At 41.1% G+C, this 14343-nt stretch overlaps 1 protein-coding gene across 1 annotated transcript in view; it reads left to right on the top strand.

Moving 5' to 3' along the window:
• COL22A1 (collagen type XXII alpha 1 chain) overlaps window positions 1-14343 on the top strand; it is a 229239-nt gene that overhangs the window by 112586 nt on the left and 102310 nt on the right. The window contains exons 13-17 of the mRNA XM_038129913.1: window positions 1529-1582; window positions 3098-3151; window positions 4434-4487; window positions 8844-8897; window positions 10988-11032. Of these exons, the coding sequence (XP_037985841.1) occupies window positions 1529-1582; window positions 3098-3151; window positions 4434-4487; window positions 8844-8897; window positions 10988-11032 (261 nt within the window). The remainder of the gene's footprint in view (window positions 1-1528; window positions 1583-3097; window positions 3152-4433; window positions 4488-8843; window positions 8898-10987; window positions 11033-14343) is intronic.

Below are 14343 nucleotides of genomic sequence, written 5' to 3'. Positions count from 1 at the left end.
AAATGTGGTCTAGTGGTGGACTTAGCTACACTGGGCAAATGGTTGGACTCAACATGGGAGGTCTTTTCCACCCTTAATGAGTCTACTGGAGGTCAGCAGAAGGGACAGAAGTAGGAGCTCTTCCCGCTCTGTTGCATTTCCAGTGGTGGTTCCCCAGGGGACATTAAACCTGTCTCTAGAGTCTAGGTTCTGTGCAATTTTCTCCTTGGAGAAAAACTGAAAAAGCTGGTGGATACTCTCCTGTCCTGCATGAATATTTCTGTGAACACCGTGCTTCAAACTTATTGACTGCTCCTAGGATTAATTTGTTCAGCTTTGCCAAGCAGTTGCTATTTCATGGCAGAAAAAACAAAAAAGGCAAGAGAAGAAGCTAATTAACTGGACCTTATGCAAACTCATTTTACTTTGCATAGGAAAGACACAAATTGTTCTCCTACCTGTGTGACATACTTTGTCATGGAACAACAGTTCCTTCAAGTTATATTGACCTCTTAGAGCAAATTATTTCCTCAAAAATCACGTTTTCTATTTGATGGGTTTTCTGTCTCATTAGAGAGCCATTCCAATAGAGCAGAGCTGATTTTTACCACCAGCTGCATTGCAAATTCTGGAGTGCTTCGTGAAGGTTCAATTAGCAAGAAATGTGATTATAAAGACTTTAATTTGCATATACAGGACAGATACTTTTCAGATACTTTCTTTTGTTTAAGTGCCAAATACACCTATAAATAAATAAGGCTGTATTTTGACATTGTCTATTGTCAAAATAGGGAATCTTGCCTTAGGAATACACCCATCTAAGTCTGCTAGACTAGACTTATGGAAAAAAAAAGTCACAAGTAAGATTGCATGTGGTAGAATCTGGGCTGAATTTATCTACATATTTAGGTAGTCCTTATGTGTATGCAGACAACTTGGAAATATATGCATCAACTTCTTAGCCAATTTAATGCTCTTGCAAAAGGATTTTTCTTTGCTAGTGAATTTTTACAAATGCAGATGAGGAAAAAGCTCCCAGTCTTTTGTCCTAATGAGAGTAGCTAGAGGGAAAAAAAATCCTACCTTTGAATTTTTCCAAAATTTTCCATGTCAATTTCCATGCCATTTATTTCAATTAAAAAAAAAAAATCCAAGGCATTGAGAACTTGGCATTATAGCAAATTGGCCATGCCAAACTTCAAGTTTTTATGCCTTGGAATATGGCAACAGGAGGGTTTCTCAGGGAAGTGTTGCTATGCTTCAAATATATTTTTTTTTTTTTACAAGGATAGGTCTCTAATCTTTTTCTTAGAAAACTGCTGGTTCTGGATGGTAATTACAAAAAGGAAGGGAAGGAATGCACTGGAATGAAAACTGAAAGTGAACCTGTTCAAATATGGGCAAGTTACAGGTGACAGCATTGTTACAGTGAGGGTGAAAAGCTGGACTCAGTTCTCAAGAAATGACAACTGCACTGTCTAAAGTACACAGATGTACCACAGAATGATATGGCATTTGATATAAAGTATTTCTTCCATTGGTGTTGTAGGGTGAAGAAGGCTTTCCTGGCTTTCCTGGACTGAAAGGGGATAAAGGAGAAAAAGTAAGTTTAAGAGTTTATAAAGCTGCTGTGGAAGTCTAATGAAAACCCACACTACTCTAAGTCTTGTGTTTTACCTCTGTATTATATTGTGTTTCATTTTGTGTAAGCAAGATGCTTAGACAAGGAGATTCTGACGTTGTACTGTTTTTCATCAAAGTGCAGCCTAAAGTTTTTAAGTTTTAAAGTTTTATTGATGATGCTCAGCCACATTTGACAAATGTGTGGAGAGCTCAAAGGCATGAGCTTTGACTAAACTTTGTAAACTTCGAAATACATAAATGTAATAGAACAGAATTCAGTGCTAATACCCACAGGAACACTAGAGTCTCTTCAATATGAGACATGGAAAGCCAAACATTACTATGCCTTTACTTGCACTGAACATAAATAACTTTTGGACTGTGGTGGCCTTTAGCTACTTACTTTGTCATCATCTTAAAAAAAACAAAACATAAATCCAGTACTGAGCTAATTCTGTTGACTAGTATTGACTTTGGACACATTTGTTGGAAATCCCTTAATCAAATCCTAGTTTGCAGGAGGAATTTTAGGAAATTAAACTTTTCCCACCTCTTATAAAACAGCAAATGTTCCAGATCATAGGCAAGATGTCTCTCCAAGTAACATACAACAAACCAGCCCTGTACAATCACAGCCTGCAGTGCCCATGTCTGTTTCTCACGAGCCTTTTTTTATAACACACCTAAGACAAAACTGCTGCAGTCCCTAGAAGTGAAAACACAAAGCCAGTTCCTCACTGTGTGTTGACTTGTCTGTTGTTTGTTCCACTCTCCATTTGTTCTTTAAATTGCCAGCTGCAGGCAGAAAGCTTGCTTTTCTCCATATTTTCTGCTGTTCCTGTTAGCTGGGGAGCTACCAATCTCAGCAAATTTAGTTCCATTCATCATGGTGCACAGGAAGATTTTATATGGTAAAATTTTGAATTTAAGTGGTATTTGGCTTTCTGTTTTTTGTTTTCTAAACCTTTGCATATTCACAGCTCTGGGACTCACTTCTCAGTGGCCAGTGTCATTCCTGAGGACTGCTTGAGTATATAAAGGCTTCTTTTTTGTTTGCTTTTAAGCTAACAACTTATGTATATTATAACTTTGCCTAGAGGCTTCTGAGCTTTGGGATGAATGCTGTATAATCACGGAGGAAAAAAAATGCAATTTTTGAGACAATGGAATGGTGAAGAGAGAAGCTAAGAGAAGATGATATGATAATATTAAGATGACTCAGTTGTTATGTGTCTAATTAGCTCCAGAGCTTTTTATATTAATTTATTCTTAAATGAGTTAAGTGGACTAGAGTGCCTAGTTCCTCATTAGCAGCTCATCAATCATCCCTAGTGTGTTAATGTCAGCAGCAGCTCCTCTAGGAACTGTAAATAATAAATGTTTGTGTTGAAATGTTTCTCCTCATTTCTTATTCTTCTCTAGATGTGCTGCTCGTGTCATTGCACTTGCAGCGGGTGTTAATGCTGTGCTGATGATAACGCTGTTGTTGTTACAGGGTTCCCTGGGCTCACCTGGCCCCCCTGGGAGGGATGGAGCAAAAGGAGAAGCTGTAAGCCTTTTTGTTCCTCCCCTGTAATCCTCTTTTCAGCGCAAGGCAGGCAATGGGCATCAATCTGCCTTGAGTGGAACGTGTCTGGGGGATTTGTGTGGCCGTTTTAGGAGCAGCAGAAACAAATGGCAGGAGGTTAATAGCCCCAAAACTCTCCCTCACATGTTTGCAGCCAAGGCAGGTGTCCTATGGATTAACCATGGCTGGAGGCTTCAAGGCAGCTCTGTTATCATTTGTTAAGGAGGGCGAGGAAGCAGCCTCTGTTTTGGGACCTGCTGGTAAATAGCTGCAGCTGCAGAGCCTGGCCACGTGTTTTATGGCTGGCAAGAAGGCCTTGGCTAGTAGAGTCAGCAAAGGTGCAAGGGACCATACTGCTTTCCACAGCAGCCATGGGCTGGAGAAATTGGAGTCTTGGTCACAGAAGAAAAGACCTCAAGTCCTCTTGTGCACTGATAAATACTAAGAGATGAGCAGGAGGGCACGGTTAGTTCAAGGAAGGATGCAGTGTACCAATGTATGCCTGTAAGAGAACTACAGCTGAAACACAAAATGACAAATGTTCTCCAGTATCTCATAGAAGTGTATTTTAGAGCCTTACATCCTTTCCCTTGCTTGATCACCATCCATTAGAAATATCTTCAACCTAATGTTGAACCTTCACCATGTCATTCACTTTGTGGCAACTGAAGGAGCTTGGGAAAGGATTCTCTGGAAGGCAGGTAAACACAAAGGGAGTGACACACAGCAAAAATGTTATTTTCCTTACATTCAGTTTCTTCTTTGTTCCATGACTGTCCAACTTTGGAAAAACTGTGACAATTTTTCAATATTGCTTCCAGAACTGATGCAACTTCATGACATTACACATGGCATGGGATTGGACAGTGTCATACTTGTACTTGCAGAATTCCTTATAAGATGTGTTTATACACTGCAAGGGTGAAAATTCAAGAACAAATGCATTATGCTGACTCCAAGGAATCCATCTTTACACACTGTGCAAGCTGTTCACAACTCAGGAAATTAATTTTTTACTACTTGTTTTGAGAGTATATGTATTTTGAGAGTATGTGTTTTGAGAGGAGATAAAGACCTGCACCAGTTTTCATTTTCTTTCTGCTTTCATTTTTGGGAGGAAAACACATTGCAAACTTTCAGATCTCTCTATAATGACACTCAGGACTGTCAATATTTCTAACTGCATGCACTGACTAGTTTGAGCTATCCTAGCCTTTATATATAAAAGATTTTTGTTTACCAGTAATATTTCTGTTACTTTCAGGGTGAACGAGGACAGCCAGGAGCATTTGGGCTGCCTGGGCCAGCAGGTCCAAAGGTAAGCTTTCCTATCTTCTTTGCATGGGCATGCATATTTTTTCACTGACTTTTTATTGGGCTTGACTAACTCATTGTTGATGACATTTGATATTCTCACTGGTGAATTAAGAAACTCAAAATGCTCATTTTTATCAGGAGTCTGCTAAGGTATCAGCAATTATGCAAAATGTGTAAGAAGAAGAAATAACTTTTGTTCAATCAAGAGTGTAGCTGGAGAAGGTGAAGAAAACATGTTTTGGGGCAAATAAGACTTATGTCATATGATCTGTAGCTTTTCCAACTCTCACTAAGATGCTGATGAGAATTATTACCCCCACTCTATGACTTGAAAAAAAGATAATGTAGAGATCCTATCCTGAATGTTTCTGTCTATTTTGGAAGCTTCCGTTTTGCACCAGTGAGCAGTGCCTAAGTGATACAGAACTTGAACCAGTGCTTATATCACTGGGTTTGCTTCAAACAAGATGCTTCTGAATACAGATCTGGTGGGACTTAGCTGAGCATCAGAAATGCAAATTTTGATGCATCAACTCTTTAACCGCCTCTCAAAGTCTCAGCTCTCCTTGCCTTGTTCCCTGGTTATTGAGGGGACGCCTCTCAGGTGGTTTCAGTCTTGTTATAACACAAAAAGTAGATGGTGCATTGTGACAAATGTGTTTTTAGGGTATCACACACAGCAAGTTCAGCTTGTCCTATGAAAGGTGCTGCAAGGATAACAATTTGATTGCCTGAATTAACTTCACTCAGTTCTGTTCCTGTACAAGCCAAGACCTTTGAATATCTCATCTTTCTGGAAGAGCCATTTCTAGTCACCTAAATCTCACACCGAGTTTACTGATGCCATTATCCTCAGATGGGAGTTAAGTACCTCAGCACCTTTCTGGGTGTAGCCTTGACTGTCCCTTGGTTCTGTCTGAGAGGACTTGATGAAGCAGGTCATACACAGGTCCTCCGTGTTCCTCTGCTATGCAGAGAAAAGATGTCTCCAAAGATGTTTTTGCAAAGAGGGAAATTTGCCCTCTCCCAAAGTCCCATCAGGAGAGTATCAGAGGTCATGAGGAGTTTGTAGATTAGCAGAAACACTTGGCAGCCATCCCAGGGTTCTTTGTGGAAACCATGTTGGCTTCAGCAGGGGATAAATGACACATGCAAAGCAGGGCTGGGCTGAGCTGAGTGGAGGCAAACTGAATACTTTGCCCTTAGCAGGATTTGGATCTTGGATGAAATGAACTGAATTTATCACTCACAAATGCTTTTTATCTGCATCTCTCCTATCAAGTAAATAAATACATATTTTCTCTCTGTCCTGCATGTGTCTTGTAGTGGAATTACAAACCAGCAGGCTATATGATGCTCTTTGTGGTATGGACTCCCTCACATTTGCTTTGCAAAGCTTTTACAAACCAAGCTAAACTGAGGCACTTACACTTTCCTCAAAGTGGACTTGATCCAGCTCCATATTTCCCACCAAGTTCTTCAGCCAATTAATGAGGCAATGCAGAATAGAATGAGTTCAGATCTATGGGCTGGGCAGGACAGGTGCTGGTGGGGCTGGACCTAAAGACATCTGACTGGACAGTGCCAGGTGCTCCCAGGGAAGACATGAGCTTGGCCAACTCCAGCCTCTCACAGAGCCTAAATATAAAATTATTGTGTGTTTTCACAGTGACTTTCATTTACTTCAATGGAGCATTGGCTGTGAGCAGTGTCCTTGAGCTGGATTCTGGCCTGAGCTATTTTAAGAAATAACCCTGAGTTGCTGACAGGGCTTTAAAATCTAAAACAGGAATCTACATTACTCCTCGGTGTAAAGCCTGAGCACCTCATCAATGTGGAACAAGGTGTATAAGGATGGGTGGAGTTGGCAATTAGAGAGGTCACATCTCCAATTAGTGGTGTAATGATTATTTAGAGGGTTTTTTGCCAGATCACTTATTTTTGGCATCAATATAGCAGCTCTGGGCTCTACCCCAGGCTCCATGGAGAGACACGTTGCAGTTTGTCTGGTTGGTTGGGTTGTGATCCTTCCTGTCTCAATCCATCTTCATTAGCATTGAGCCAGACAAGCCCAGTGTGTGCTCAGCAATGATACCTGTGCCCCAGGAAATTCAGCCCCTTGTTTATCTCCTTGGCTGAGGAGCCTTTTGCTTCAGTGGGAATTGCCAGCACTTTCTTTTAAGAAGTTGTCTTGTACATTTTACAGACCTCATTAATTGTGTGAAGCTTCCAGTAGCACAGATAAGAGTCTTCCAGACTACTGGTAATGGATTTTCAGTCCAAAGAGTTACAGAAATGGTTGTTGAGCCCATTAAGGTTCATGTATAGGTTACAGGAATGAAAAGGCCTTGGTATGTCATCCCTGGTTTTACATCTCAGTGATGTTTCTGGGAGAGATTGTTCCTAGCTCAGTGTCTTCAGCATAAAACTTTAGGGTTTGGAGTGGGTTTTTTCTATTTCATCAAACTTGGAGGGTAAACTTCTTTGTTCCCCAAGAAGGATGCATGACCTTGCTGGCTACAAGCTGGACACAAAGAAGAATTATCAAAGTCAGGTGTTGGAGCTTCTGGTTACAGATGTCATGGTAATCTGAGATGGCAAGAAATGGGGAAAACTCCCACATAAAAATGTGGGACCTCACAGGTTAATTTAAATGGAACAAGTGGGTCCAGAGAAAAAGGACCATATCTCCGATTGTTCATTGTACGATATTACAGCAGAGAAATAAAGTTTGTATTTTTGAGATCAGACCCTTTAGCCTGCAATATCCTGCAGCAAATATTCAACCTTTTCCTTTGTTTTTCCTCCTGTATCTCTAATAAAAGGATAAAGAGGAGATTTTTTGTGGTTGTCATTGCTGTGGCACAGACATAGCTATAGCATTCCCATCTGAACTGACAGTTATCTGCACTTAATAGAAAAAGCAGAGGAAGAGGGAAAAAGAAAAGTCAATCCTTTGAAATAAAAAGTATTAGGTAAGAGTTTCATTTTGACAAATTTCTTTCTTGCTTGCTCGAGCTGTCGAAGGTCTCACGCTTCTCTGGTTTACCAGACATGATCTCAGCACAGGCCTTGAGTGGGTTCAGCACATCTCATCCAGAAAAACCCAGTTTCTCTATAACTTCTGCTGAGTGTTACAACCACGTTTTATGTAACAGGACTGAGTTAGACTTCTGCAATTTGGATGACTTGGAGCAGGACTCTGTTTCTCTTGGGGTTTTGCCTAGACTCTGGTAGCAGTATTTTTCTGCAGACTGAAGGAGAGATTTAGGTGCATGCCTGCTATTAGAGGACTTGCAATGCTTCCTGATCTTGCAGAGGTTCTCACATGTCTGATCCCAGAGCCATCTTTGCTTGTGCTTGAACCCTGCTCTCATTAACCTGCACTGGGGAAAAAAGCCTCACTTCTGCTACTAATTAATTGCAAACACATCTTGCATTTTTAATTTTATTATGTTTTTAATATAAAACTTCTATTAATACAAAATATAGTAATTATTTTAATATTATTTAGTAATAATATCCCTGTTTTGAAGCCTTGTTCATTACAGCTGCCCAATTAATGCTAGATAGGAATTAAACAGACGAGAGTGGTGGGAAGGGGAAGTGATGTAAGTAAGAAAATAATCAGTCAAATAGGTGATATAAGATGCCAAACCAACTCTCTAGGTCAACTTGCCAGGCCCAGGCTGTCTCCATGGGACAGTTCTGAGAGCTGAGCCTGTTCATCTGGGGATCCAGATAATTTTCAGGCATTGCAAGACACATAAAGGCACACTGGGAGTACTCTCCATTATGATGAGAGTTCTCCAGGGCGAGTCAGTGCACAACCAGCTGAAAGACTGATGAAATGTACCTGATCCTCTTGCATTTTTTCTTATCAGTAAAAATAAACATTGGAAAATACAGTTCTGATCTGTTTCTTTGCATTTAGTCTTCAAAACATATAACATTTTGAAGATTGTGGTCACTTTGCAGCAATGCATACCTTTGCTTTGTTCCATTAACACTGTGTTCAGGAGCCCCAACAGGTGTTGAGTGCAACAGCTGACATTGCCAAACCTTCTGAAATAACCTGTAGAGAAACCTGTATGGGACAGTTTGTCTTTGTAGTTTAAGTCTGAAAGCAGAAGGATAAAACTTGCTAATGTCTGAGGGGACAGAGGAAAATACTGGAGTGTCAGTTTGGGTAAGTAGTTGGAAAGTAAGACATGACTCCTGCATTAGCACTGAGGGAGTCAAGAAGCCTCAATGTGAGCCTGGAAGAGCAACTTGAATTTCTGACTAACTAATTTTATTCTTGGTCTTTTATGTGAAAGAGTTTCTGGTGGTTTACTGTATCTCAATTCCTTGCCAGGGATCTGAGGGAAAACAGGGTCCTCCAGGCATTAAAGGCTACGTAGGAGCACCGGTAAGTCACGGCTCTTGTTCAATTTCTAATGCTCTACAAACTTTCTTTACTTTTTCAGTGTGTTCTACACAGATATATTTTTTTATTATTAAGCAGTCTATAGTCTGTCTGACCACTTATGTGCACTAAGTCCAAGTGGTGAAATTGTCTTGACTTCAATGAGTTTCTTCTGTCGTCTTTAAATGAGAACAGACCTGTAGCCAGTAGAGAGGTGTCAGCAGAAATTACTTGATTACTGAGATAACAGCTGGTGATTTTGTGATGCTCCCATTGTAATGCAATTGCTTTGGTCTGTGATGATGCACCATTTATATGGTGCTTTAAAACTTCATCAGAACATCAAGAAAAAATATCACCTCTCAGCAAGTTTCCAGTCATATTTTCAAAGCTCTCAGGGAATAGCCTTTGGGCTCAGGGGACAAATCTGCATTGAATGAACAGACAGCAAGACCAAAATAAATTAGATTCTATCCACTTAGCGCCTCTGTCTTGTGGTCCCAGCTTGGTAAGCAGCCTTTAAGCTGGTGTTGGAAAGGCTGACTGGATTTTCTGAGATTTGCTGACCCGGATGGGGGTCACCTCTCACAGGCTGGAGGATGAAAGGATTGTGAGCTGCCCCGCCAAGAAGTACTTGGGGTGCTGGTGGATGAAAAGCTGGACATGAGCTGACAGTGTGCACTCAGAGCCCAAGCACCACGGGCAGTAGGTGAGGGAAATGATTCTGCTCTTCTGCTCTACTCTGCTCTGGTGAGACCCCACCTGCAGTGCCGCATCCATCACTGGGGTCCCAGCACAGAAAAGATTCATGGACCTCTGAGAGCAGGTGCAGAATAGGGCCATGGAAATGGTAGGAAGGCTGTAGCACCTCTCCTGTGAGGTAAGACTGAGAGTTGAGGTTGCTCACTCTGGAGAAGGCTCTGAGGAGACCTTAATGTGGCCTTTCGATATTTAAAAGATGCCAAACTTTTTAATAAGACCTGTTTTACTAGGACAAGGGATAATGGTTTTAAAGTAAAAGGGGTGAGATTTATATTGGATATAAGGAAGCAAGTTTATACTCTGATGATGGTGACACTCTGGAACAGGTTGTCTGGCGAGATGGTGGATACTCCATTCTTGGAAACATTCAAGGCCATCTCGGACTGGGCTCTGAGCAACCTGCTCTACTATAAAATAGCCCTGCCCATTTAGATGATAATGTAAATTAACCTGAGGGCCAAATATATCCAGACATGGAGCTCTCAGTAGCTTGGAGATAAGACTCCACTATAGTGTAAAGTAAACTGAAGTTTAAATTATTACAGCAAGAAGCGCTATAAGTTTTGGCAGGTCTAGAGAGGTCACTACTGTCTGAGCATATTTGTCTCTCTATAGCTATTAGTTGATTGCTCAATTTCTACAATAAAGATAAAATACAAGGTGTTTGCTGAGCCAAGGAAAGGTGAAATCCTTTTCTGCCCATTGAGCTGAATGTCTGTGCAAGTGCCACATCAAACTGAGCTCCAGCAATGTTTCTGGTGTAGCTGGGAGGAGATGAATTATGCAGTCCTGAGGAACACTGGCATTGCATTCATAGCACAAAAATGTGCTGGGCCCCCAGGACAGAGTGCATCTAACCTTTGCCAGTTCTCAGAGCTACCTGCTGTCTGTCTGGCTACCACATCCAAACCCACCAGGAATGGGAATTCTTGCTTTTTTATGTGATAGGTTTTCTCATCAGTATTGTCCTTTACCAAAGTTCTCATTGTTTACAAGAAACTTGAAAAATGCAGAGCACTGGTTGTTTTCCAGACCATCTGCAGCTGCGGTGTGTTCCCTGTCCCTCCACTCTGCTGTTGGCAGGAGGGTCGTGTGTCTGCAGGCAATATAATATTACAGATGTTTTTGGGCTCACCAGCAGTCCCTGCTCTGTGAGTCTGCTTAGATCATGCCTGCGGCCAACTTTGAGGACTGGCAACACAGAAAATGTCCTTGAGGTTCACTTGAATTGATTGTGCAGATGTGCACACTGATTTGGTGACTAACTAGAGGAGGTAACTATGCCTCTACTTGGATTTAGCTTTATAATCTTTGTTTATTTTTATTTTTAGGGTCTACAAGGAGAAAGAGGAGAAAAGGGAACACGAGGAGACAAGGTATTCCTGCTGCATGCTACAAAAAGCCAGGCTTTTCCTTTGTCCATTAGTTGAGGTGGACTACCAGGCCAGCAGCTCTGGAGAGGGATGAAGTTTCCTCACTGCACTGCACTTCCAAGTGCTCTCCACCTCCCATGGGCATTCTGGTAGGGTTTTTGAGATCTGTGCTGTCTAAGCACACATTTAGGGACTTGTGTGTGTGTAGCTAGGGATGGAGGAGAGTGACGAGGAGAGGAGTGGAGGTTGCCAGTGTGGAGATCTGAATGTTTCTTCAAATTTTGTGCACAAACTGAGAGCTGAGAATGGTCACTGACTGCCACTGACCATCTGCATCTATCATTTTCCCATCTCATTCCAGTTTTTCACATCATCCAACTTCCTATGTTTCTTTTTTCTCCCATCCCCATAAACTCACTAGTAGTAAGTACCAGGTAATTTGTACTATGTCAAAGGCTTCAACCAAATGGAGCTGCTTCCCAGTTCCTTGTTCTCTCCTGACTGTGGAGAGCTATTTCACAGAGTACAGGTCACTCTGGGATTTGAACCATTTTTGTGGTTCAAGGTAAAAAACAAATGCTTATTATACCTGGAACTAGCATTTAAAAGGAGAGCTGGGCAGGCACAAAGCCTTAGTTATTTCAGTTTGCTCATTGTGTTCAGAGAGACCTCAGATGTGCACCCACTTCTCTGTAGACCTGCTTGGCAGTGCTCAGGGCTCCCCAAAAATCTTCTGTCTTGCTTATGACTCGAGCCAGTCCTGACACAGGTTTATCTCAGGGAGGGTCTGGCAACTTTGCCTGTGTTTGTGTAAAGGAGGGAGTTATCATCTTGCTGGCATAGCTCTGTTCCTATTTCTCAGTCTCCATCTTCTCCTGGAGAAGGAAACCCAGAGCTTAACACCAAACTTTTGCCTACTGGGAAAAATTATCAGTAGACCTTTAGTGTGAGATACTGTGTTTCTCTTTACCAACACCCTTTCTGCTGTTTGTGATAAAGTAGCCATGATCATATTTTGTATTACCTATCCTCATTATTACAGCTAGAGCAAATGGCTGGATTGTACCTTACTTTCGTCATGCTTTTCCTTCAGCCCTTTGCAGAACTGCATAGGTGTCCTGTGTCTAGCCAGTGCCTCTGCTGCTTTTCCAGAAGCAACATTGTCTAATCTGCTGGGATATTTGGTTCCTGGAAGAAAATCCATCTTTCTGACATCACTGTGATGGGAGAGGAAGCTGGAGCTGTGTGTGGGCAGGCAACTGACTAAGCAGAGGAAGATTAAAGTGGGAAGAAATGAATTAGGTTTTGTTTCATTAGAAGGATGTGCACAATTAGAGGTGCCCCCCATCCTTTTTTTTTTTTTCCCTGAAGCAGCCAAATCTCTGCTACAACAATTGTGCTTCAATTTTTTCCCAGGTTTTAATGATGGTCTCAGTGCATCCACTGCCAGTGCTTTAACTTTTACCAGTCAGTACTACTGTGAAAACAGTGGGCGTAAATTCAGTGGGCCAAATATTTTCTTGTCTGCTCTTCAGTCGGTAACCTCAATACTGACACCTACACAACCTGTGTTTCTTTGTCCCTGAAGAGAAAAGGGGTTATAATACCAGATAGGAGAACTAGTTCATGCACTGAGTATTGTTTTTCAAGTCTTCCCCCTTACTACCAAAAAAGCCCTAACTATCCCATCCATCCTGCTGCATTATTCACATATCCTGGGACCTCACAGGTAAATGTTGAGGTTTTATAGTGAGGTTCCCAAATCCAGTAGTTACACCAGGTTACACCTGCACTTTAGGAAAAGCACTGCACCATGTGAGGGATGTCCCATGCCCTTTTGCATCCAATGAGCCCATTGTAGACCCCAGGACAGACTCTGGAGATAATTTTGATGCACTGCCCTGCTAACAGGAGCCATATCTGTATGTGACACTTAGCATTCTAATTTAGGCACTTCCAGCAGTTCAGTGTGACAAAGGACATTGCTTTTGCTGCATAATCCTGTGTCCATCCTGCAAAACCTTGTCTGTTTTATTGAGAAGGGATTGTGTATAAAGGCAGCAGGACTGGTCTGCTGCTGCCAGATCCCTCTGCAGTGTTTTTTTTTTTTTTTTCTCCTTCAGCCTTTCCAGGGCCCTACAGACTCCTGGGTAATCATTTTTCCAACAAATCATTAAATTTTCTAAATGGTAGAGGTCAGAGAGCTGCACTGAAGTTTTGGCAGAATTGTCATTTCCCCTAGTTGCTTGTGAATGTTCACCATTTTGTTCTACTGGTTAAAAGAAGAAAAAACAATAGAACACTGAAGAAAGAAATGGAATCTTAAAGTGAAAATTTGAGAATGAAACTTTAATGTGTTTGCTCTCTCTGTTGGGAGAAAAGTACCTTTCACTGAGTAGCCTTATTTAAAGAATGGAAAAATAATAAAAAATATTTATAATGACAGATTTTTCTGAAGAAACAGCAGAAAACACAATTGTTTGGAGTGTTTTCAAATAGCTTTTTTTGTATTTGCTTGTATAAATAATACATTTGCCTTTTCCAGCCCCCACTGGTAGCAGTAAGAACATCGACACTTTTCTGTTTTGGCAGCTAAACCAGCGTGTGTGAAGTACTCATTGCTGCAGTGTATTGATGTTAAAAATTCTCCTGGGAACGCACTGCACATTTTGTCAGCAATATACCAAGCTGTTGCTTGCTGAAAGTCTTAAATTCAGGATATTTGTAGTTCAGGCAGTGCAAAGGAAAGCATTAATGGGGAAACTATACCTCCAAAGCAAGTTGATCTGGGTCTCTGACACTGTTTTTCAGCTGCTTTCTGGAGGATATGGGTCTCTCTAATTTCATTCCTTGAATACATAATTTGAAATAACATTTATGTTGGAAGGTTGATTGACTTCCTAAGGAGGAAAAATAAATAGTGATTAGCAAATCCATCTCTGACTTGACAAATCGATGTAGTTTACAAAAGAAGTGAATTAAATCCGATGCCTTAGGTGTGGGTTTGCAGGTGATAACAGTGATCTAACAGAGTTTAAGATATATAAAACCACTAGAAAAATAGCATAAAACTATTAGTTTTCTGTCACTGCTTGTACTTGTAGAATTGTTTTTACATGCACATTCACGTTCACATTGGCACTGTGTGTGTTTGATGTTTATATTCAGCTGTATGTGAAGGATCCAAACAAAAACTGTGTTTCATTTTTCAGAGGTTTAAGAACTTTAGAGAGTACAAATCCCTGTTTCTAGGAATTTTTAAACTAAAGAGATTGAATGGTCAAAGGCCACAATCGGTAGGAGAAAAGTGAAGT

Source organism: Motacilla alba, chromosome 2 (genome assembly GCF_015832195.1).
Source record: "Motacilla alba alba isolate MOTALB_02 chromosome 2, Motacilla_alba_V1.0_pri, whole genome shotgun sequence".
In the NCBI taxonomy this organism is placed as follows: Eukaryota; Metazoa; Chordata; class Aves; order Passeriformes; family Motacillidae; genus Motacilla; species Motacilla alba.
This window is presented reverse-complemented; position numbering and strand designations above follow the sequence as displayed.